At 34.1% G+C, this 27,151-nt stretch overlaps 1 protein-coding gene across 1 annotated transcript in view; it reads right to left on the reverse strand.

Annotated features, from left to right (window-relative positions):
* Positions 1–27,151, reverse strand: part of LOC111044569 (tribbles homolog 2) — a 91,060-nt gene that overhangs the window by 45,461 nt on the left and 18,448 nt on the right. The window contains exon 3 of the mRNA XM_022329751.2: positions 8,909–9,207. Within this exon, the coding sequence (XP_022185443.1) occupies positions 8,909–9,207 (299 nt within the window). The remainder of the gene's footprint in view (positions 1–8,908; positions 9,208–27,151) is intronic.

Raw genomic sequence — 27,151 nt, forward strand, 5'->3', positions numbered from 1 at the left:
CGTAGCAATTACATCATGATTTTGCTCTTTTAAGATGTGTTGTGTTTTAATGTCATTGTTAGCAAGGGTCAACCATGATTGATGTCGGATGAGAGAAAGAGAGAGAGAGTGGGAAGGAGGCAGTTTTGTTGCAATGCGCGCGCGCGCGGTTTTAACCTCATTGCACAGTTAACCTTGAGCCGATTTGAGCCCAAGTCGGCTGCACTGTGTTAATAGCCTAGCAATGGCCCTGATTCAATTACATGAATTAAGTGGACGATTTGTTGTTTGGGGGGGTTTCGATTAGATCTACACCTGTGTTGAACAGTATGGCCCGGTTGCAAAAAAACCGGTTAAATTTTAATCGTGATTAATTTTATGGGAACCAATCAAAGAATGCTTCTTCGAAAAAAAGGCCGGTTGAATTTTAATCGTGATTAATTTTACGACAACCAATCAGAGGAGGGTTTTTCGAAAAAAACCTTCTCTGGTTGGTTTTGAAAAAAAGCTTCTCTGATTGGTTGTCGTGAAATTAATCACGATTAAAATCTAACCGGCTTTTGAGAGAGAGGCTTTTCTGATTGGTTCTCATAAAATTGATCCCGATTAAAATTTTACCAGCTTTGTGCAACCGGCACGTGTGAAAATAATGAATACGACAATGTGAGTTCCTAAAATATTTTGAAATAAAAAATGAAATTTTAACTAGTTCAAATTGATACAGCAATACCTATCCACAAATCTAAAGGTGCGTACAGACTTTCGCTCTGCTCCACAATCGAACGTCACTCGAGCAGATCGATTGATGATCGACCGGGGAGCAAGAGTGGAACGCGAGAAGAGCTAACATCTCCCGTAACGTTCATGATCGGAGCGATTGCGGAGCGTGTTGGAGGCGTGTATATCTGTACGCACCTTAAAATATGTTTTTATTACAGTCACATTTAAAGATTTCATCACTAAAACGTGGAAAATAAAAAAAATATTTTACTGGATTGAATTTGGTATTGATAATAATATGTTTATTAGTTTGATAGAGTAATTCGATGGGTAGTATAATTTAATATAGATATTTGCTAATATTCTCAAAATAAGAAAATTATCAATAATCTTGGAGTTGGAACAGTATTCTGTTAATGAACTAAACTTTCCTAACATCTTAATAATAATTTTAGAACTGATTCGAGAAATCAGCTTATATTAAAAAATTGATATGATGTAATAAAGATAAACTACCAACTCTGGCTGACGGCATGTGCCATTCCAATTGAATTTATGTAATTTCTTTGGAATTGTAATTGTACTTTTTGTTATGAGTATCAATAAATTCTTTATCTATCTATCTTCTTATTATAGTTGAGAATAATAATCAACTTGAACAACAGTATCTGAGTAAAATAATCGTTTTCAAAGTTAAAACAGTAACACTCTCCTATCATTTTACTATGATTAACTCAGATGTTGGACGTTAATCAACTAATCCCATTCTCTTTTGCACTCAAATTTATCACCGTCCTTTTTCACTGTCATCCTCTGTCAATGACACAAATTGAAAGTGCAATTGTTGGTATTTGTGTCACCTTCTCTCGCCAATGCTATTGTCCTGACATTCTCTTCACTCAATATCTCAACAATTATTATCCTCCTTCTCTCTCATTAGCCTTATCATCACTCTCATTATCCTTGTTCTTTTCTCTCATTACCCCCTTCTCATCATTCATTATTATCTTCTTTCTCTTTCGTTATTCTTATCCTACTCTTTCTCCAACATTCTCCTCCTCTTTCTTTAAACTACTCCTTCTCTTTTGTTCAAACTCCTCTTTCCCTCACTTTATCCATCTTCTCTCTCTCTCTCTCTCTCTCTCTCATTATACTTATATTCCCTCTTATTATCCTTCTCCAGCTCTCTTATTATCCTTCTTCTATCTCATTATCATTACCCTTCTTTTTCACTGTCTTCTTCCTCTCTTTCTCTATCATTCTCCTCCACTCACTTTAAACTACTCCTGCTCTTTTGCTTAAACTTCTCCTTCCCTCTTTTTATCCTTCTTCTTTTCTCCCATTATTCTTCTACCTTTGGTAGAGAGTTACTGGGAAGGATATTTTTAATATTCTATTCAAAGAATGGACATTGATATGTCCAAAGCTCCGCCAATTTATATAGATGCATTACAATATTATCTTGTATAGTTGTTATTCCAAATTGCTTTTTTTCATATCATTGTACAGTTCAATAATTATTTTCTTAGTTTATGTTATATAAATTTATCTAAAACTTTGCTGTATTGTGAGCTATTGTATAAGTAAGTGTATAAGCCAGTATATATTGTAATCTACATAAATAAAGTAATCAATCAATCAATCAATCTCCAGCTCTCTCATTATCCTTTTTCTTCTCTCCCATTATCCTGCCCCATCCACTTCATTGTCTTCTCCCTCTCTTTCCTTTTAAACAACCTTGATTGTACCCGAATTGCAACAAAAGCTGAGGAGACAGTCACAGAGCAAGTCACTTTGAACTGTTTTTCTTTCTTTCTCAAAGTTCAAGGTCCAGTGTTCGAGCGCCCTCACTCCAAAAATTATTTCGGTCATGGCAATCTGATCATTACAATCTCACAATCACCAACGAGATTTGCACAAAATCTCACTGGATCGACATTGAGATTTGGCTCGCTCAGAATTCTAGGCCAACTCTATTATTCCACAGAGTTGGGATACAAAATCACTCTCCAGTGGCTTAGAATCATAGTGGCGTAGGCCCAGTTGCAAAAACGCCTGTTCAAATTTAATCGTGATTAAGAAGAACCATAACAGCTATCAATCATGATATAAGAAACAATCAGAGATTTTTGAAAAGAAGCTTATCTGATTGTTTCTCGTAGAATTTAGTGCCTATAGTGAGGTCCACGTTATAATGACAGTATTTGATCAACTTTGGTTTTGCTTTCCTTGTCTATCATTCGACAAAGCCGGTAGTACTATCCTTTTCTAAGTCCACAACAATGCCAATTATGTTTTTGACAGTGTAGAAATATAATTAATTAATGAACAGAATCGGCATCGCTATTCTTCTATCTTTATCCACTGCCATTATAACGTGGACCTTACTATAGTAACGATTATAATTTAACAGGCTTTAGTGCAACCGAGCTTTAGAATCATAGTGGCTTAGAATCAGTGGCTCAGAGCTTCCAAGTTCCCAAGCTACCTGGAACTAGAGATCAGTTTTCTCATCACTATCCCTTACTTTACTAACGCACAAGCCTGAGGCTCACATGAGCATCATCCTCAGCAAAACTAACCTGCTCTTTGACCTGTTTTCGAGTTTCAAAAATGAAAGTAGAGAACTTCTTGTACCAAAACCCTGAGAGTCTCCAACACACGATAAATCGACAAAATGCACTTTATCAAGCTCAGTTTCAGATGATAATTTCGACTTCGAAATGTGTAGAAGTCATAGGCCATTTTGCCTGATATTTTCGACTTCACATTGCACTACCACCGTAAACAAAGCCATAGTGCATTCTGGTGACGTCAGCGCAGGTAGGGCTCCTACACCAATAAAAATTTGTTGATCTCAGCTGATCTATATCAGCTAGTGTTTTTATTGGTGTAGCCCTACCTGTGCTGACGTCACCAGAATGCACTATGGCTTTGTTTACGGTAGTAGTGCAATGTGATGTCGAAAATATCAGGGAAAATGGCCTATGACTTCTACACATAAAAATTTGTTGATTTCAGCTGATCTAGATCAGCTAGTGTTTTTATTGGTGTAGGAGCCCTACATGTGCTGACGTTTCGATCAGCGTAAACCTGTCCTGCACTACGGCTTTGTTTACGGAGGTAGTGCACATTGTCGGTTTCATTTACAAAATATATTTCTCATCTTGAAATTTACAATGATTTCCCTTAGATTGATGGTATATGAACTCTTAATAATGGTAAGTAAGAAGACGATAATACATAAACCTACAGCACCAACAGGTTTTCAGTTTATTCAAGTTTACAGTTTTTACAGTTTTACCATATACCGCTACGCCACTACAGTTGAGAAGCGTATCTTAAAATTTTATCTCACGTATCTATATAGTGAGGTATCATTTTTGTAAACACTGAATATTTTATATTATTGAAAATATATGAAAAAAATATGTAATGTATGAATTTATGAATAAACTCCTCTGGATGTGTCGTCCAACATCCAGAGAAATTATTATTATTATTAATTATTATTATCTTGTAACTAATGTATTCCACAGATACAGGTGAGTTAGAAAACAACTGACACGTGATTACACAGCGCAAATTTATCAGTAAGTGGAGCTGGACTCAAGCAGCCGCCCTTCCAACGGAAATACCAAGAACACGTCACTTATCTGAGAAATCAGACTAGCCCCACTGAGTCAAAAAATAAATGTTCATTTGGGAATCTTCTGTAAAATCGGTAGGTAACTGACAAGCTGCAAAACGATGATGATGACATGAAGAAGAATGAAGAAACAAGGTAGTTAAAGGAGTTGAAGAAAAAGAAGAAGGAGATAAGAACGAGGACAAATAAGAGGAAAGAGGACAGAAGACCAAGAGGATACAAGTGTGAGGAAATTGACCGTATGGAAATGAAAATACGAAGAGGCGAGGCGAACAAAAAAAGAAATGTGTGAGGCAAGTGTGTGTATGAAAATGGAAATGAGACGCACAGTCAGTTGAGAAGTAAACGAGGGAGAGAGAACGACAGAGAGGGAGTGAGAGAGTGTGAGCAAGAGTGAGAGGGAAGACGATAGCCTCGAGAGAAGGTTTCAGAGTCACAGGTTGCTTCATGCTTGCTAGTATAGTAGTGAATTGACTGCAATTGAGCAAGTTTCAGATTGCAAGTCGGTTTTAGATGCGGCTGCAAGGCAAGGTCCCGCCGTTAGTTTCGAAAGTGACCGCCTCGTGTTGGGTGCGCCACAATCGAATATTTTCAAAGTGCTCCAAGCTTGTGAAATAATGTTGTATCTCATTATCGGACTTTCGGCCGAATCTCGACTATTGAAATCGAGATTAATTTTGAAATAGTCTAAACAGATGTGGACATTGCTCGAAATGAAGAATGATAATGATAGAGAAATCCAGTTATGTTGAAGGGAGTCATTCTTCAACTATGATGAAATTAGGGAAAAATCATGAAAATTTTCTTTTAAAATTCCTATACAAAGATACTATAACACCCTTTGAGGAAAATCCTGATTGAAAATGTGGTAAATGGACACATTTGGATACAAGTGGCCCAGAATCCTCATAAAAGTTTGTAGGTCCATTCATTACTTATCATCTAATCTCTCTAATCTAAACTATACAAAAAAATATGTAAAACTATAAATCTATCTAATTTAATGTAATCTAATAATTTATTACATTGAATTTTGTAATGTTAGAGACTTGCATTATACACAAATGCATTAAATAAGACGACGCAAAGTTTTCTCAATAGAGAAACTATTATTCGTTTTTGAAGAACTAACAAATCATTAAACTAATCTTTACTAAACAAATCACTTGAACATCAAGTAATACTATAAGCAGAAAACCATGAAGCAAGTATCAGAATTCTACTGAAAATGGAGCCATATTATTGGTAGATAATCGAAAAATTGTCGAGAAACGAGGGAAATGTCTGTCATTGGTCGACAGGAAACACGCCCACATTGGGAGGAGCATTCAAACTACAGGAAGCTTCCCCATCACCCCTACTTAGACGATTCTTGTCTCGGCCAATGACAGACTTTAGCCTTGAATAGACAACTACCAATCACATGGCTTGATTTATTTACAGTGTTTCTTTCGCTCGATGTTTCTCACGGATAATGATACCTAGTTATCTACCACATTACCATAACAAAGAACATTATTTGCGAGTTACATGAGATACAAATATTATAGGACATACAAAATGTAAATTTATGTCAATCATTTCTTAATATCTTGGGTTAACTAATTGAAATTATTATGTTTGGCAACTAGGAAATTGAAAGCGATTAAGAAAGTGACGTCCTTATGAATTACTACAGTATTGGGAAGAGTTTATTAAAATTTAATAATTAGGAAAATATGAATCGCATGTGTTTCGAGAGCATGCCTCAATCAGTGAGTGAATATTTTATATTTTTCCGGACAAGGTTTGTCTGCAAGTCTTCATTTTAGTAAAAAAACTTCATAAAACATTCGTTATGATCAAGAAATTCAAAAGAAGATTACATCTATTAAATACTTATTTCAATTATTGGAGTAAATAAGCGTACAACAAAACCTAATTCAAACCAACAAGTCTGTATAATTTACATTTTTCCCAATAACGTTTGTCTGCAAGTCTTCATTTTAGTAAAAAAACTTCATAAAACATTCGTTATGATCAAGAAATTCAAAAGAAGAATACATCTATTAAATACTTATTTCAATTATTGGAGTAAATAAGCGAAGAACAAAACCTAATTCAAACCAACAAGTCTGTATAATTTATATTTTTCCCAATAACGTTTGTCTGCAAGTCTTCATTTTAGTAAAAAACTTGATAAAACATTCGTTATGATCAAGAAATTCAAAAGAAGAATACATCTATTAAATACTTATTTTAATTATTGGAGTAAATAAGCGAAGAACAAAACCTAATTCAAACCAACAAGTCTGTATAATTTATATTTTTCCCAATAACGTTTGTCTGCAAGTCTTCATTTTAGTAAAACATAGCAGTTCTTGATGATCAAGAAATTCAAAAGAAGATTAGGCCTACATCTATTAAATACTTATTTCAATTATCGAAATAAATAAGCGTAGAACAAAACCTAATTCAAACCAACAACTGAAAAGTGTGATAGAATCCTCCCAACAGAAAATTACACTCAGCAATAGATTTGATTACAAAACAATCGATAGACATTTCTACGAAATGTATCGGAAACTACATAAAATAGTAGTTTCATAATGGTATTGTGAAAGTCAGGCCTGCGACTCGACTTGAACTTACGCAAGAGCTCCTCTAGTTTATGACAGTTTCATTAATTCATTAATAGCAGCCAGTTATCTACTTGATGTAGTAAAAATAACAGAGGCCACTATCTCACATGGGCGTCATCCCATCGATTCAATAATCAATCATTTCGAGTCTTATTGTCAAAAATTTCATTCCGATTTGGCAATAATTGCTCAAGAAACAGAGATAAGAACGGTAGCTTGTGATTTTTCATGTCTTGTTTACATTTTCTACGTCTTCGTTTTTTCAATGAACTCATCTTAAATTTACTGATAGCAGAGTAATTTATTGGAGTTCACTCACTATATTCGAGAGTAGACTGTATCATATTTTGGTGATAATGTATGATTTTGTGGGTGATACCATATAGAAAAAATAGCATAAGATCCCATGGTGTGTAGAATTAATTGAAAGTTTGGAAGTTTTGTATCAAATTATACAAAAGACCAAAACCATGCGTGATGATGGAAAAATCGTTGAATGAATTTTACAAAACATGACATATTATTTTCTTGTGCTATCTTTTCTCTATGGCATACCTCTATGATACAGAGTGTCATTCATGTCAATTTTTTTCAATTACAATATTTTTTTTCGATTTAATTCAGACTTTTCTCTAACCGACTTCAGATTTGAAACATAATCGACCTGTACCATATCTTCTTATGCTATCTTTCACCTATGGTATCACCATAAATGATACAGTATCAGCACACATGATACAGTATCAGCACAATATGATACAGTATCACCACACATGATACAGTATCAACACAAAATGATACAGTATCATCTCAACTTGATAAACAATACCATAATTTGATACAAAACTTCCAAACTTTCAATGAATTCTACACACCATGGGATCTTATGATATCTTTTCTATATGGTATCACCCACAAAATCATACATTATCACCAAAATATGATACAGTATCATCTCAACTTGATACACAATACCATAATTTGATACAAAACTTCAAACTTTGAATGAATTCTACAAACCATGGCATATCTTCTTATGCTATCTTTCTCTATGGTATCTCCATAAATGATACAGTATCACCCACAAAATGATACATCATCACCACACATGATACAATATCAACACAATATGGTACAGCAGTATCATCTCAATTTGATACATAACTTTCAATCTTCAAATGACATCTACAAACCATGGGATATCATCTTATGCTATCTTTTCTCTATGGTATCACCATAAATGATACAGTATCATCACAATATGATACAGTATCAACAAAATATGATACAGTAGCATCTCATCTTGGTACACAACACCATAATTTGATACAAAACTTTCAATGAATTCTACAAACCATGGGATATCATCTTATGCTAACTTTTCTCTATGGTATCACCATAAATGATACAGTATCATCACAATATGATAGAGTATCATCTAAACTTGATACACAACACCATAATTAGTTACAAAACTTCCAAACTTTAAATTAATTCAACAAACCATGGAATATCTTCTTGAATGCTATCTTTTCTGTTTGGTATAATCATATTAAGATGATACAGTATCAAGATACAGTAAACCCACATAATTTATTATTAAATGATCACCCACAAAATGATACAGTATCACCACTCATGATACAGTATCAACAAAATATGATACAGTATCATCTCAACTTCATAAACAACTTCATGATTTGATACAAAACTTCGAATCTTTGAATGAATTCAACAAGCCATGGGATATCTTCTTATGCTATCTTTTCTCTATATAGAGAAAAGATCTTTCTCTTTCTGTATCTTTCTTTCTCTATATAGAGAAAAGAAAATCTTTCTTTTCTCTAGGTATACCGGAGAGAACAATGTGCCATACATTTCAATTTTTCAATTTCAATTTTTTTTTTCGATTTAATTCAGACTTTTCCGTACTACTGACCTGTGTGGATCGCTGAAAACAAACTTGCGAAGCTTGAGATCTCTGAGCACAACGCCATTGCGATGACAGGCGCTAACCGCGGTCGCCATCTGCCGGAACAGCCGCCTCGCTTCCGGTTCCCGCAGCCGTTTGCGGCACCGGACGTGACTGTGCAGGTCGCCGTGACTCACGGCGAACACCAGCAGTGTGTGGTGGCAGGGGTGAGGCAGTTGCAGCACCTCGTGCAGGCGGTTCATGTGTGCCTCGCCGTCCAGTCGGTGGTGTGCGGTGAGAAGCTGACTCGAGTCACGGCCGATCATCTAAACACAACAAAATACTACAGTATTGATAAACATTTTTTAATAGGAATTTATATTGTAGAATTCTCCATAATTGAAAGAAAAATAGTTTAGTTGAATAGGATACTGTGTTGAATTTGTGTGTGGATTTTATTATTATTATTATTATAATAACTGACTAAACAAGAAATTATATATTATAATAATACACAATCTTATTTATCTCTTTCCTGTAGACTATAGGGCTACTTGTAATATAAATATAAAGAAAATAAAAATCTCAGTACCCTTTTTTAAAATATTTTATCACAACATGTTTCGGTCATTTATGCCATTTTCAAGTGAATACTACTGGAAGATTTATTTATTTAATTCATATCACTTGAAAATGGCATGAATGACCGAAACATGTTGTGATAAAATATTTTAAAAAAGGGTACTGAGATTTTTATTTTCTTTATATTTATAATAATACGACTTACTAAACACTAACTAATTAATAATACACTCAAAAAACTAACAAAACCTACTCTAGAACATGGTACGCCATAGTGGAGTAGGTCAATTTCCACACAGAAAAAACTAAACAAGTAGAGGACACATTATAAGAATTTTTTGTAACTAACTATTGTATGTAATATTGTAATTTGTCTAATATTTCGTGTAATTGATGTATTTTTAGTTTTTTTTTTGGAAATAAACATTTATTAATAAGGCTATTCTTTATTGATTGATACAATAAGTACATAATCAAAATGATAGGGAGAGAAAAAATAAGGTAACCTCGTGCTATCCCTCTCCCATATTTAGATAAGGTTACACATAGTCCGAAATAGGTTGAGTCTTGTATTTGTTCTCTTTTCACAAAATTTTCAGTCCTTAATTATTTTCACCACGTAGATTTTTATATTTAGATGCTACAAAAGCAAACATAGAAGAAATATTTCACATTATTATCACTAAAATAGGAAGTATTCACATATTAAAGAGATAATTTTGCAGGACCAACTTAATATTCTAAATTTAATATTGAATTGATATTGTGGAATTTCTCCATTAATGGAAAAAAACCAGTTCAGTTGAATGAGAATTGATATTGTGAAATCTCCATAATTGAGAAAACACAGGTTAATTCTTGTCACATCCACATTAATATGAATCGAAATTCGGGGAAGGAACAATTTTGTGCTGTGCTTGTTGGTCCTTTTCCAATCATTTTGATGAATTGTGTTTTGTGCTTATAATTGATTTTTAATCAATTTCTCTCTCATTCATTCATCCAAGAGAGACCGAGAAAGACAGTACTTGATGGAAGGTTGCTTGTAATATTGCCATTTGATGTCAAATACAGTAAATCTAATTGACCGAACGAAGTGAGGTCTAAGATTGAAGTCGACGGTTTGGCATTTCTCTTAATGTTTATATGTTGCGCATTTACGGCGAAACGCGTTAATAGATTTTCATGAAATTTGACAGGTATGTTCCTTTTTAAATTGCGCGTCGACGTATATACAAGGTTTTTGGACATTTTGCATTTCAAGGATAATATAAAAGGAAAAAGGAGCCTCCTTCATACGCCAATATTAAAATCAGACTATAGAATTATTCATCATAAATCAGCTGACAAGTGATCACACAGATGTGTGGAGAAGCCAGTCTATTACTGTATTTGTATAAGGTCTATAGTTTCAATCAAAGACCTTGAAGAGGTATGCATCTTTAAGCTGGGTTTACACCAAAGTTATTAACAAAATGTTAATAACTTAATCCTTATAGATTCTATTAGATTGAACGCAAGTTGACAAACACACATGTTCATCATGTGTATGATAAGTTATGTTCAATCTAATATAATCTATAAGGATTGAGTTATTAACATTTTGTTAATAAATTTGGTCTAAACGCAGCTTTAAGGTCTTTGGTTTCAATATTTTGTTTTGCAGTCATGGTATTATTATGCGTGTCCATCAGTATCAATATTCTCACATCCGAAAAAACTAATTTAATAGGTGATTAAAAATGATTAAATGAAGTAAATAATTCTAAAGAAATTATAATATTTTTGATTGAAAAAAAAAATCATTTTCATTAGAATACTGCGTGAGGTCTACTGTTCACAGAACTACTAGTATTATGTATTATCAGTATCTTAAATTATGAAGTATCTTGAGTATATCAGCTCCAAATTTTGTTTCACTTCAAAAATATTCACTAATAAATTCTAAAACCATCAATAAATGGAATACAGTTAATGAATCATCTATTGGACACAATCTGACTATTATAAGCTCAGTCCCTAGTAGGCCTATATTATCAAGTGCATAGTAGAATATTTCAGTAACGAATGATTGCATATGTAGTGTAACCAGTTTGAAAGATGTCATGCTGAGTGAGTTGTGTGTGAAAAGCTATTTAGCAAATCAAGGTGATGCGAGTTGATTGGAGAACTGGTTGATTTCAATACTGATGTGATGATGGAGTCCTTGACTGTCAAACTTGACACAATATTCGAGTTTCTGTCGTTGCGTACGATCGGATCTATATCTAATGCAATCTGGTCCTAGTTGAGTTGAAGCCACAACAGTTTAGTTTTGCACCACAGTTCTTGATTAGTGCTATTTTATTTGCATGTATTGATTTGTATAATTTATTGTTATACTGTACTTTGTGTGTAAAAATGAATGAATGAATGAATAAAAATGCTCTTCCAAAAGAATACAATAATTATTGACCAATGTTTATTGTAAATCAAATGGTAATAAATATATTATTTATTTATATTATTTATTTATTAAATCAATCGTTGAACAGCTTTATGCTGGAGAGATTTCGTCAATAATGAAGCAACGGTTTAGTTTTGCACCATAGTTCTTAATTTGTATTTATAATGATAGTTGTTATTTTTTTGTATTTATTGATCTGTATATAATTATAATTGTTACATTGCATCTTGTGTGTGCGAATGAATGAATAAAAATGCTTTTCCAAAAGAATACAATTAAATCAATCGTTGAACAGCTTCATGCTGGATAGATTTCGTCAATAATGAAAGTATAATAATGAACACTTAAAACACAAAGTTCATCAAGATGGCAATAGGTAGTCAATACTGTCAATACATTCTTCTTCTTCTTCTTCTTCTTCTTCTTCTTCTTCTTCTTCTTCTTCTTCTTCTTCTTCTTCTTCTTCTTTCTTCTTCTTCTTCTCTTCTTCTTCTTCTTCTTCTTCTTCTTCTTCTTCTTCTTCTTCTTCTCTTCTTCTTCTTCTTCTTCTTCTTCTTCTTCTCTTCTTCTTCTTCTTCTTCTTCTTCTTCTTCTTCTTCTTCTTCTTCTTCTTCTTCTTCTTCTTCTTCTTCTTCTTCTTCTTCTATATGACGGCTATCATCAATGCAATCTGGATCTTAGAATTAACATACGTTTTCCTGTGTGTTTTCTATGATATAACTGGAAGATCATCACAGGAACATACCAGTCAATAGATGTAGAATAGAAAGAAAAATACACTGATGTTGTCAATTGCAAATATAGGCATGGTTGCACAAAAGCCTGTTGAATTTTAATCAAGATTAAAGAATGCCTCGAGAACCAATTGAGAAAACCTTCTTTTCAAAAAAGGCCTCGTCTAACTGGTTCTTGTAGAAACTAACCCTGATTAAAATGTAACGGGCTTTTGTAATTAACCGGGCCATACTGTTATTGACATCAGTGTATTTTTATTACAGTTGAATACGACAAATTAATACAACAAAATCTCCTCCTATACAATCAAATCATAGATGTAGAATACAAATTTTTACTAATCAAATTATAAGGAGATTTGAGTGAAGTTCTTCATCTCCACCATCTTCTTCTTCTTCTTCTTCTTCTTCACTAACTCCTACTTCTTCTTCCTCTTTTTCCCCTCTTCTCCTTCTTCTTCGTCCTCTTTTTCTTGTTCTTCTTATTCGTCGTCTTCTTCCTCTTCTTCTTCTACTACTTCTACTACTTTATCACCTCCTTCTACAGCTGACCTGTCCCTGTTTCACTCACATCGCGAGTGCGTACGAAACCAAAATAAACTCCACTCAGACTTGCTCGTCGGAAATAGCAGCGGAAATCAAAACAGTGGCAAATAGAACAGAAGCAGCAGCTGGAGCTACAAGATTTGCGCACAGCGGTCTATTTTTGCACGAGACGCGCGCATTTTTATTTGCGAAAATTTCAAACGCGCCAATCTATTTGGAAGCAGCAGACTGTGGCCTGAATTTCGCAACACTACTGAAAAGCTAGCTGTTTCACAAAATGTCTAAATTCCATTCAAAATAGACTGCTATTAGTCTATTTTCTCAACGTTGAGACCAACTCGTGGCTTTACATACTCTAGCAAATAAGTTGGTTTATTCGTTTACAGTGCTGTTTATTTTTCGCTTTAATAAACTGTTTGTTTAGTTTTGAAGTAGACTACTTTAAGCCTTTTTTCTGATGTTGGAGACTAACTCGTGGCTCTACATATTCTAACAAATGAGTTGTTGGTTTGCTTTTAATAAACTGTTAAGCTAGTTTTGAAGTGTGCGAATTCACATAAATAAATATATGTAGGATATAGAAGTAGACAATTTCAATTTCACTAGTTTAGTTTTGTATTTTAAGATTAATTTCTAAAACTGTATTAAATTTTGATAAACACTTGGAATATTGTTGACGTTCAAGCTCATGTTGTAAAATTTCAGTAAAAGCTATATCGGACACATGTTACGATTGAAATAGGTTAACTTAGTTTTACGTCAGTGATTTCAAACTATTTCTCACATAGCTATGTTAAATTTTAAGTAACGACTCTGCAACCGGGCATCAGTTATAAAGCATAATTCTCTATTCTTTGATGACGTCGTAGAACTAGTATCAAATTAAATTAAAAGTATACGGCATTTATTGAAGAATTTATTCATTTTTACAAGGATAACATCCAGAAGGGTTCAATATTCTATCCTCTTAGTATGCGTCTCATACTTCTCCAAAGCGTAACGAAAACAGTAAAAAACTGATATCAAAACAAATGTTCCGTATTCAGTTGAATCTAGTTCCCACTTTTCTTCATTGAATATACTTCTGAATGATTGCTGAGTTACTTATTTGACTTTATGTTATGTATCTCATATTTATATTATCATAATTATCTAATATTATCATATTTATAGTATCATATATTTATATTTGTCTTGTTATTTTTGTTTACCTTGTTACTTTTGTAATCTTTTGAAATTGGTGTATACCGTTGGAAATGTAATAAATAAAAATAAATAAATATATTCGTAGTTGACCGAGCGAAGTGAAGTCTAAGATTCAAGTCGACGGTTTGGCATTTCTCTTAATGTTTAAATGTTTGAATGTTTATATGTTGCGCATTTACGGCGAAACGCGTTAATAGATTTTCATGAAATTTGACAGGTATGTTCCTTTTTAAATTGCGCGTCGACGTATATACAAGGTTTTTGGAAATTTTGCATTTCAAGGATAATATAAAAGGAAGAAGGAGCCTCCTTCATACGCCAATATTGGAGTAAAAATCAGACTATAGAATTATTCATCATAAATCAGCTGAAAGTGATTAACAGATGAGTGGAAAACTAGTCTAAAAAAATAGACTAGTATATAAAAGGAAGAAGGAGCCTCCTTCATACGCCAATATTGGAGTAAAAATCAGACTATAGAATTATTCATCATAAATCAGCTGAAAGTGATTAACAGATGAGTGGAAAACTAGTCTATTGCTGTATTTTCATAAGGTCTACAGTTTCAATCAGGTACTTGTGGATGAGAATACTGCGTGATGTCTACTGTTCACAGAACTACTAGTATGTATGATTTCGATTAGTGTAGATTAGATTGCATTATTTGAGATGATTGAATTTTACGAATACGGAATCGATGATTGTGGATGGTTTTATTCATAAGTACCAACTAAAACCACTAAATAATTTACATCATCATTCTTCCAGAAACCCAATTTCTTCCTTATCAAAGTAAACCCTTGCTAATCGATATTATTTCACAGCGGTTTCCTGTCAAACTGACAACCCTCTTTAATATTGTTAGTGGTTGGTTACCATGGAAACCAACTTTACAAACACTGACGCAATTCTTCTTTATTCATCAGAACTTTTTCACAATGAAATGATGACGCACTACTGGTGCAACCTCGGTATGAGATTAGTGAAGCTACTAATTATGGAGAGTTTCACCTCGAATATTATCAGCGTTGATTGAATGGGAAGGATTGATGCTATTTATAAGAAATGCTGGCACTTTATAATCTTAAATTTATTTATTTCTTACTTTCAAGTGGTTACAATCTCACTACGGATCAGTTTAGTAAAGTAGACAAATTTATTAGAGTACATTTTACAGTAGACAATTTAGTAAAGTACACAAATACATTCCTGCTTATATACGAGTATTTATTTTTACTTTCCTTGCCCTATTACCATAGGTAAGGAAAGTATTGCTTTCCGAAAAAAATTAAGGTACTGTACCCCAATTTCTAAATTTCTATACGTTCCAAGGTTCCCTGAGTCCAAAAAACTGGTTTTTGGGTATTGGTCTGTGTGTGTGTGTGTGTGTGTGTGTGTGTGTGTGTGTGTGTGTGTGTGTGTATGAGTGTATGTGCGTCTGTGTACACGATATCTCATCTCCCAATTAACGGAATGACTTGAAATTTGGATCTTAAAGTCCTTTCACTATAAGGATCCGACACGAACAATTTCGATCAAATGCAATTCAAGATGGCGGCTAAAATGGCGAAAATGTTGTCAAAAACAGGGTTTTTCGTGATTTTCTCGGAAACGGCTCCAACGATTTTGATCAAATTCATACCTAAGATAGTCATCGATAAGCTCTATCAACTGCCACAAGTCTCATATCTGTAAAAATTTCAGGAGCTCCGCCCCATCAATGCAGATAGATTCCCAATTATCAGGCTTCAGATACAATTGAAACAAAAAAATCAAGTGGAGTAGATTGAGCATGAAAATTTCTACAATTGATGTTCAGTAACATTTTCACCTAAAATTGAAAATAAGCTCGAAATTCGAGAAAATGTGATTATCCAATTGCAAACTGTTTGCAACTATTGATTCTATTAAATCATTCACTATGAAGAGATAGCAGAACTCATGTGTGTCTTCAGCGTTATTGCCCTGTCACCAGCTGGCTCAAATCTTTGAATAGTAGACTTGAGATGCGCGGGAACACTAGCGTCACGTGATCAATTTTCATAACGGCAAGGAAAGTGGTGTGAGTGCGCCACACCAGATTTTTCTACTCTGTTTCACCAAATTAACACGTTTGAGTATGAAACATCATCTTGAATTATGTATTCTTGAACTTTCACAAAATCAGTTGAATTGAAAACAAAACAAATTTGATTCACAAAGTTTGTTTCAATCAGAACAGAAGTAATACTTGATACAACTATTAGTCAAATATTCTATAAACATATTATGTTAGTACGTTTGAATTGGACAAATTTGCTTCAAACCACGTTCAAAATACAAAACCGTACCATGTTTATTCAACTCTTATGTTCCCTCTGTCTCATTTGAGAACTTATTTCATTATTTTCTGCATGTATCACTTTCGTCAACTTACACATTCATGCTCCATGAATGTTTTCATCAATAACTTTTGCCAATATTTGGTGATGTAAAAACGCGAACAAATAAATAATCTGAATTGAATAACGTCCAAAGTTTGCTTCCAAAACATTCAACTATTTCATATTTGTATCAAGTCTAGCACAATTATATTGAATCTTCAACATTTCAATTGAATCCATCATGAATCACATCCCAAGTTTGTTTTCAACAAATTCAATTATTTTATGTTTGTATCAATTCTAGCATATTTATAATCAATCCTCAACAAATCACGTCCAAAATTCACGAAGTTTGTTTTCAACAAATTCAATTATTCTTTGTTTGTACCAATTGTAGCATATTTATGCTCAATCCTTAACAAATCACGTTCAAAATTCACGAAGTTTGTTTAAAAAAATACAATTATTCTGTTTGTAATATGAGTTCTAGCATATTTATACTGAATCTTCAACACATCACGTCCAAAATTCGCTTCCAACTATTGGTGGACTGTTTGTTTTGTACAGCATTGCACAATCATCAGCAAACCGTGTTCAGGCCTTCTACCATTAAATCGAGCGTGACAAATGCGAGGTTTCCGAAATCTATTTTCGAAAAATGTGAGGCTGAAACACACTCGGAACAGCGGCCAAGGCGAAGGTGCATTTGTTTATAATTGTTGTGAAACCTTCAAATAATATTGAACAAATGCTATTGATGTCAGAAATAGATTGGTCAAAGCAGAGTTAAAACTTGAGAGCGGAGAGGGGTGGCGTGTTTGAGAGAGAGAATGTGTGTCTGTGAGAGAAGTAGAGAGAGAGAGAGAGAGATTGATTGCCTCTATTAAGGGCGGAGTTAGAACTCCAGGTCCTCTCTTCCACAAACCCTTCATGATTTATGAAACAGAGAGAGAATAGATGTTGTGAGAGAAAACGTGTGTTTTGGAGAGAAAGAGGGTGATTGAACGAATAAGAAATGAAAATATAGGCATTAAAACCGAGCTATTTTCTGTTTGAAATTTCGACTCTCAAAAAGTTTTACAAATTTGGACAGCCCTCAAAATTTCCTGAAAACACACAAAACAATAGTTAATAGTTAGGACGCAGTTAATAGTTTAGGACGCTACTTTTGAAGTAAAGTATAGTTGTTGATGCTATGTGGAATAGTAACACTATATTCTGTACTTTTTCACACAAATATAGTTTTATTTGAAGAGAATTATTTAATGATGAAGAGAGAAATACGAGGCAAAGAAGAGCTACGGAGAAGAGACGATAAGAAAAGAAAAAGAGGAAGTAGTAGTAAAAAACGTGGAAAATACTAGATAATAACTAAATATTTGGTAAGTTGACATTATGTAAAATTATACATCTCTGACAACACTGTTGATTTGAAGCATTTTTTGATTTGACGACTAACATCAACAAAGTAGTATGTAAATCCGTAAAATACTAAATTTACTTCTACGACATCAGTATTGATGGATGCATTAACCATATTTTCGGATGTAGGCTACAAGTATAACAAATTGTACTTCAGTATATAAAAACTGATACTTCTCCGAAAACTGTGTTATTTTTTGGATAAACTTTTTGAATAGACGACTATTAAATACTTTGAAAATCCGTAAAATGATATATCCGTAAATGATACTTCTCCGAAAACTGTGTTTATTTATTGGATAAATTTTGAATTGATGACTATTTTATACTTTGTAATGTAAATCCATAAAATGATATATCCGTAAATGATACTTCTCCGAAAACTGTGTTTATTCATTGGATAAACTTTTTGAATTGACGACTATTTTGTAGTCTACTTTGTAAATCCGTAAAAAACTTCCCGTACTAAAATCATGTCTATACTTTTCACGAATCTGCATTCAGCAACATCGCTTGTGTGTGTAAGGTCTCATAAATTGCTGGCGTAAACAGGCAACGTCCAATCGTAGCTTACAGGAAGTACTCCATTGCCACCAATGTAACCGTTCACACAGAGAGCAACCAGTCAGTCATCAGTCGGTTGGCAGCTGCTCCAAATTTCTCGTGTTTTGCAAGTTGCATCAGTGTCATCATTTCTATCAACATCTTTTCGTCTTCTTTTGGCTGCTTCTGTTTACCTCTACTTTTATGTTTCAATTTCCTTCCTTTTATTACAAAATTTCGAAATTTTCAGTCACGTCCTCCCCCTATCTAAATTCTTTTCTTTCTTTTTCGTATCAATTCACTTCCTTCTCATTTAGGTCTCACTAGTTCACTTCGTTCATCAATCAGTCAATCCTCTTCTTCTTCTTCTTCTTCTTCTTCTTCTTCTTCTTCTTCTTCTTCTTCTTCTTCTTCAGTCTTTCTCCTCTATCCTTTTCCTCTTTACATTCTCTTTCTCTGTTGTGTCTACATTCCAGCTATTCCTCCTTCAACTACTCCATTTCTTCATAATTTTCTTTCCTTCTCAAACATCTTCGACATCCTTTGGATAGACGTTTCTCTATTAGATGTCTAGATATATGTCAGATGTATGATATATGTTAGATGTTTAGATAGATGTCTCTATTTCTCATTTTCCTATACTCTCTATATCCTTTTCTCCTTCCGCTCACCACCATATTTTTTAGCTCCAATTCTTGTTTTTATTAAGGTGCGTACAGACTTTCGCTCTGCTCCGCAACCGAACGTCACTCCAGCAGAGCGATTGATGATCGACCGGGGAGCAACAGTGGTTCGACCGGGGAACGCGAGAAGATCTAACATCTTCCATAACGTTCATGATGGGTGCGTGGGCGGTGCGACTGTGCTTCGATGGTGGTACGAGGGCGGTACGAGGGAGGAGCGTGCTCGGTGCTGGTTGGAAGCGCGAATATGTGTAAGCAGCTTTAGCCTTTTTTCTCTTCTTCATTTTTCTTCATTTATATATTCGTGATCTTCTTATTTACCCTTTTTCTACTCCTACTTCTGTCTCATCACATGCATCTACATTCTCTACACATCCACATTCTTTTTCTGACTATTTCCCTTTCTGACTTTTCCTCCTCCTATTTTTTCAAAGTAATTTGTCATACTTGTTATACAAATCCAAATAATCTAAATAATGTCATACTTATAATACACATCTACATTCACTCTATAACTCCTCCTTCCATTTATCCTTCATACTTTGTTATACACATCTGAATGATCTGAATAATCAAATCTAAATGAATGCCATACTTCTACATAATATCTACATTCTCATTCTGATTCCACCCCTCATCCACCTATATTTTTCGTTCATCTTCAACTTCTGTTCCTCCTCTTCTTACTAATCAATTCTCTCCTCCTTATCATCATAATACTTCTTTTACTACTTTTTCCTTTTCTTTTTCTTTTTCTTCTTCTTCTTCTTCTTCTTCTTCTTCTTCCTCTCCTCTTCCACCTCATCAACATCCTCCACCCCCTCTACACCACCTACATCAACCAACTCACACTCTTTCATCATCTTCTAACCATTTTCCACTTGGCAACAAAAGATCTGTTAACAGTGAACTTGCGAAACCACCACCACACTCAAACACTTGCGCACACACGCCAGCGCGCCGTCTAGGTCTGGCTACAAGGCCGCACTACACCGCCACTCCACTTCCAACTGTCAGTATTCATTGAATTGGATACATTAGTGTTTATCATAAGGAAACCTGCCACTTTGAAATGAATATCACTATGGTAACAATAGATTTAACATTCAGCAGGATTCCTAATGGATAATATCAATGTTTCCCTCTAAATTAATTCTGACAGTTTAAAGTGAAACTACAGCGAGGTCTCACTACAGTGCGGTAACAATATCTTCAACATTCAGCAGCAATCCTAATAAATAATATCAATGCTTCGCTATCAACTAATCCTGACAGTTTAAAGTGAATCTACAGCGAGGTCCGACTACAGTGCGCCGAAAAAACGCCGGACCGACATGGCCTTGAACTGATGATGACATGAAAGACGGACGAACGCAACTAATTCGGTCGGTCTGCTACAGTTGGTCGGATTCATTTAAAATTGTCAGTATTCCTGGCATATAACACCAATTCCTCCCATTTAACCAATGCTGATAGTATAAAGTAAGAAGCTGCCGCTCTGTTACCATTATTTACATCACTGTACCAGAGAAAACTTATACTAGATGTTTTGTTCTATGACTGTACAAACAAATTGTTGCTGCTTTACTGCTTGTAGAAGGATAGCAAGAAGGGTTGTCTCCATAACTATGCTGTAATGTAACCTCATCAAGTTACAATAACTTTTTAATTAATTTTTAATTATCGAATCAATAAATAAATGAATGAATCGTCATATCCATGCTGTAATGTGACCTCTTTAACATACAATACACACATTTTTAGTTAATCTATATATATATATATATATATAAAAGCGAAATGGCACTCACTCACTGACTGACTGACTCACTCACTCACTCACTCGCATAACTAAAAATCTACTGGACCAAAAACGTTCAAATTTGGTAGGTATGTTCAGTTGGCCCTTTAGAGGCGCACTAAGAAATCTTTTGGCAATATTTTAACTCTAAGGGTTGTTTTTAAGGGTTCAAAGTTCGTCTTTTAGCATGTATATTCTTCTTCTCCCAATCTCTTAATTGTAATTGGAATTTCCATATCATATGTTACTATAGAACTATAATCTAGATAGCGTACCTCTTCGAAACAGTTGTTAACTGGCAACTAAATATACTAATTAATAATTTTGTCAGGTTGGCATTAAGTTGAGTTGACTTTGTTAGGTTGGCACCAAGTTGAAGATTTAAATGCATTTATCGCGGAAAAATTGATTGGGCACTGCTACTTCAATCTTGGGAATATTATATTTCTAGCCGTCAGGCTCGCTTCGCTCGCCATATCCGTTTAGCCAGACGTTTAGTCTGGACCCCCGACTGGATTGTCCTAACATATGATAAAAATGCTCAAATGGCGAGCGAAGCGAGCCTGCTGATCTCATTCTTGGACGATCCAGACGGGGGTCCAGGGGGCGGAGCCCCCTGGCCAGACGGATATGGCGAGCGAAGCGAGCCTGACGGCTAGTCTATAATATAATTAAAAAAAACTGGCCTATACACGTACGGGATGGGAAATTCACGACGCATCATCACGGTATGAACTACTTAACTGGTTAACTTGAAAATTTGTGTATGGATTCTTCTTAATTTACCGAGGATGGTTATAGGCTTGTTTTGAATTATCTAAGATTCATGTAAGTCAAGTTTTCACTTTATCAAGTTTCTAATTGGACCTTTGCGGAACACGGGTTACCTGCTGGTTGTGGATAATTGAAGCAATAAAAATGAATAAACAAAACAATGCTGGTTGTGAATCATTGAATCAATAAATGAAGAATGAAAGAATAAATGAAATTTTCAAATATTTATCAATGTATTCACTTTGATGATGGTAAGGCCTACTCTTATTCATGTAAAAATAAAAAAATCTTTCGTCAACTTTTATTTTGTTTTTCACAAAATTTTTTCTTTTAAAACATATTGTTTCTTTTTTTCTTCATTTTCACATATTGTTTTTCAAAACATGTTTCGACTTAATGTCATCATATATCACATTTTTATCAACGTAATTGCCAACATTTTTTCAAAATATCATTGTTTGTGTAGGCTAATGATAGAAACATGCAAATTATACAAATAAAGTGGAAATAAGTCTGAAACTCTATTTCGGTGCGTAGAGGATCTGAAACAACAAACTAGCCAATAGCAGAACAGAGATTTTGTCTAGTGGAAACCAGCCAATGAGAGCCCTCGAACTGAAAATTCTACCAATAACAAGCCAACCAATCGGAGAAGAGAGTTCCTGCCCAATAGAAGCCAGCCAATGGGAGGCCTGGAACTGAGAATTCGACCAATAACAAGCTACCCAATGGGAGAACCGAGATTTTACACCTATTGAAAACCAACGATTGGCAGCCATGGAATTGAAAATTGAAAAGGTTCTAAGATGGAAAAAATTCAAGTTAGAAATACTTGGGAGCCTCCAAATTGAATATACTATACTTCACTGTATTGGAAGAAACTCCTACAGATATAATCGATAAATCAAAACATCAATACCCAAATTTCTATAAACAAATTCGATAACTGTGGATGTTAGTTTTCGTTAGCATTAAGTTACTACATTCGTGCATTTACAATACGATTATCAACAGTATTCAAATGAGAAAATATCATATAAAACACTCAAAAATTACAATAGATATAATACAGATTACTGTATTATATACAGTATAATAATAGTTATCGATAAATATAAACATTGATGTCAAAGTTTCGATAAACAAATTCGATACTTTTGTATGTTAGATTTCGTTAGCATCCAAGTTATTATATTTGTGAATTTACAATGACATTATGAACTGTATTAGAATGAGAAAATATCACTTGAAACACTCTCAACACAATCGATATACCCAGTAATCGTTAATAGAAACATCGATGCCTAAGTTTCGATAAACATAGTCGATACTTCTGAACGATAGTTTTCGTTTGCATCAAGTCATTACATTACAATTACATTATTGACCGAGCGGAGTGAGGTCTAAGATTCAAGTCGACGGTTTGGCATTTCTCTCAATGTTTAAATGTTTATATGTTGCGCATTTACGGCGAAACGAGGTAATAGATTTTCATGAAATTTGACAGGTATGTTCCTTTTTTAATTGCGCGTCGACGTATATACAAGGATTTTGGAAATTTTGCATTTCAAGGATAATATAAAAGGAAAAAGGAGCCTCCTTCATACGCCAATATTAGAGTAAAAATCAGACTATAGAATTATTCATCATAAATCAGCTGACAAGTGATTACACAGATGTGTGGAGAAGCTAGTCTATTGCTGTATTTCTATAAGGTCTATCTATAGTTTCAATCAGGTAATGGGATGAGAATACTGCGTGAGATCTACTGTTCACAGAACTACTAGTAAACTGTGTTGAAATGAAAATATCATTTAAAACACACTCAACAAATACAATCGATATATCAAGTGATCGATGTATTAAGTAATCGATATACCAAGTATTCGATATATTAGGTAATCGATTTAACAAGTAATCGATAAATAGAAAGATAGTCGATCCTCGCACGGAGTGCAATACTGGTTCTCGTCGAGACCTTCATAAATGATCGATAATAATTCGTTGGCGCTGTGATAACGTAACTGCAGCACTGTTTGCACAGAGCAGCGGCATTCGTTTAGCTGCTAGAAGGTCGATTACAAGATCCCAATGACCTAACCTACAAATAAAATTACACACAACTGCTCTGCTGCAAGGACTTTCGCGGAGGAAAGATGTCGTGTCGATTTCCGACCGAGTTTGATTCCATTTTCATCTAAAATATATCTATACTTCACTTTCCAACTACAGAAATACAGACATAAATATTCTCAACAAATTCAAATACATATATCTATACTATGAATGAGGAGAACTAGTACAGATATACTTTTGTATTCCACTTTGATATACTTTGAATATTTAGTTGATATACTTTTTGATTCTACTTTGCTCTAAAACATATCTATACTTCACTTTCTAACTCTACACAAGATCACACTGTCTACATACATTATATTATCAAATATATATCTATACAATGAAAGAGAAGAACAACTACAGATATAATCTGGTGGATGCAACAGGAGAGATGACAGTTGCACCAACATCGATGCAATCAATGTATTGATCGGTGTTTTCGTAATGCAATCATTATTGCGGCAATGTGAAGAAAGGAACGTTTTCAATGATCAATGTGAACAGGTTGATTGGCAAGATGTTCAGGTCTTGTTGAAGGAACGTTATTGATTACTTCAGAAATCTGAATTGAAATGAAAAGGTACGAGTAAATTTCAGCACAGTAATAGACACAGTAAAAATATTAGCATTGTTCTGATTAAGTACAGGCAATATGGAGGCTGAAGGTATGTTATTGATTAATTCAAAAATTTAAATTGAAAGAAGTAAAATTGAGGCGCAGTGGAAGCTAGTATTCTTTGTGAAGACCTGAAGGTATCCTTGATTTTTTGTTTTTTCACTGGCAAACAAAGGTGGAACTGGAATTTTTTACAAGATCAGTTTATCTTGTTTCAATCTCAAACCACAGGAAAACTGAGAGGAAATTGAATTTTCCCTGAACAATTTTTATTGGTTAATCTCAACAAATAATTTACAAGATTCTCTATTATTAAAGTACGCAGTTCTCTTCTGAAATAATAACGTTTTCCTGGAATATTTTTTGTTTCTTTACAGGCAAACAAAAAGGAATTAGAACTTCGATAATATGGAGCTCTATAATTCGCAATCCTCCATAATTTGTAGTGAACGGTTGGTACCGTCAACTACGAAATATTGATTTTTTACTGTAGCATTTTTTGAAAAATGATTTCAGTTTTGTTTCAGTTCGGGGCACAGAACGAGAAGGTACACCTTCACTGTGGTAGCCTTATCAAGGATAGAACATCTGATCGATATTATTAAATCGGTCAGCCTATCATTGATTGCAGCAATTTTCTTCACTGTGGCAAATTGTCGTCAGTGGAAGAAGCCAGTAGAGTACAAATTGGGAGACGTTCACAATCAGCACCGAAATAGCAGCAATTCAGATTAGGAGGTCAACAGCTTGTTGCGAAAAGAAATACGCAAACTGTGATGAGCAGACGACGGAGATGTGACGACTAGCAAAAGAGAGAGAGAGAGAATTGATGATGCGGAAGGGTGAAGGAAGATAGAACGAATAGTGTAGGAGAAAATGAAAGAGAGATAGAGAATGGAGGGAGGTGGAGGGAGAGAGAAAGAGTGAGAGAGTTGGAAGCAGATGATACAATTTGCAAACGGAAATTGGGCGGACGCTCAAAAGCTACTACGCTTTCCTTCTCGCCGAAACCTAAACTAAAATAGGACCTGATAACATTGAATTCTGGATTAAACGGCAACTGAACGAAAACTTAGACGAACTGTGTTAGAGACAATGCAATGAGAATAGACAATTTTCACAATTTCTCTGTTTATTCATACAATACTCAACCAACCAACTATTTTCATGAGAATTACATCAATGGAATTCTCTGCGTGAAGTTTTATTTCGCATTTTCAACACAAATACGTTCAATTCATACATATTTGTGGTAGGGATACTCTATTCTAACCACATTATGAATAATTCATTACTTAGATTAGCTAATACAGCACATAAATTTCATAAAAATTATAAACGTTTCATTACAAAACGTTTTCACTTCCAAAAATCGTTTGAAACATTCCATAGGTGGATCATACGTGAATAATGTGAGGTGATTTATAGAGATAATTGAAGAATTCGTCTTCAATTTTACGTGGGTTTCAAACTACTGGATGATAAATATTTTTTCAATATTTTAATTTAAATTTCTAACTCATTCTTCTTACTAACTTTTTCTCCCACTACATCTTCACATATATTAAATATAAATAATTAATATAATTCAATAATTTAAATATATAGTCTCAACCTTATCAGTTAACGTCGCTACGAAAAATGTACCCCCATAGGAACATGAATATTTTATTATTTTTCTTTGAATATTCAGTTATTCAGTTCAGTTTTCATCGGTTCAGAAAGCGTTTCTGAACGGAAACTAGGTGGAGAGGAAGGGAGAGAAGATGACAATTTAACCTTATCAGCACATATTTAAGATTATGTGGTATCAGTTTTGTTGCTTCGAAAACCGTAGCCCCATAAAAACACTTTTCTTTGAATATTCAGTACAGTTTTCGTCTGTTCGGAAAGTGTTTCTGAACGGGAACTTGGTAGAGAGGAAGGGAGAGAAGATGATAGCTGATATGAGAGTGAGTGAAAGAGTCAAGAGAGTTTAATATGAGAGTTGAGAGCCGAAAATGGGTTAATAGAGTTAGGAGCAGTATGGCCTCCATGAGTTTGGCGTATCTAAATAGACGGGATGTTGCGAATTATTATTTTTGCCAAGCGCCGACGCCACTGCTATTAAGAATACGAGCTGTTCTAGAACCACACAACGATAATGTGTTTTTTGGCCGGGTGTCAGTCGATTTGAATCAGTTTCGAAAGGATATCTTACTGAAAACATTCTAGCACAAACATTTTATGAAGAAAATATCTATTGTAACATTTGAGTAATGTTAGAGTAACTAATAACGACAGTGTGTTGAACATGTATGTACACACATGCTCGTCTTACATGTTTTGCCATTAGCGAATGGCTTTGAAAAATTTTTTGAGGTTGGATTTTTGTATTTCCATGTTTTTGTTGCTTATTTTTTCGTTGATCTATAAGAGGTTGATCTATGAGAG

Source organism: Nilaparvata lugens, chromosome 3, assembly GCF_014356525.2.
Source record: "Nilaparvata lugens isolate BPH chromosome 3, ASM1435652v1, whole genome shotgun sequence".
In the NCBI taxonomy this organism is placed as follows: domain Eukaryota; kingdom Metazoa; phylum Arthropoda; class Insecta; order Hemiptera; family Delphacidae; genus Nilaparvata; species Nilaparvata lugens.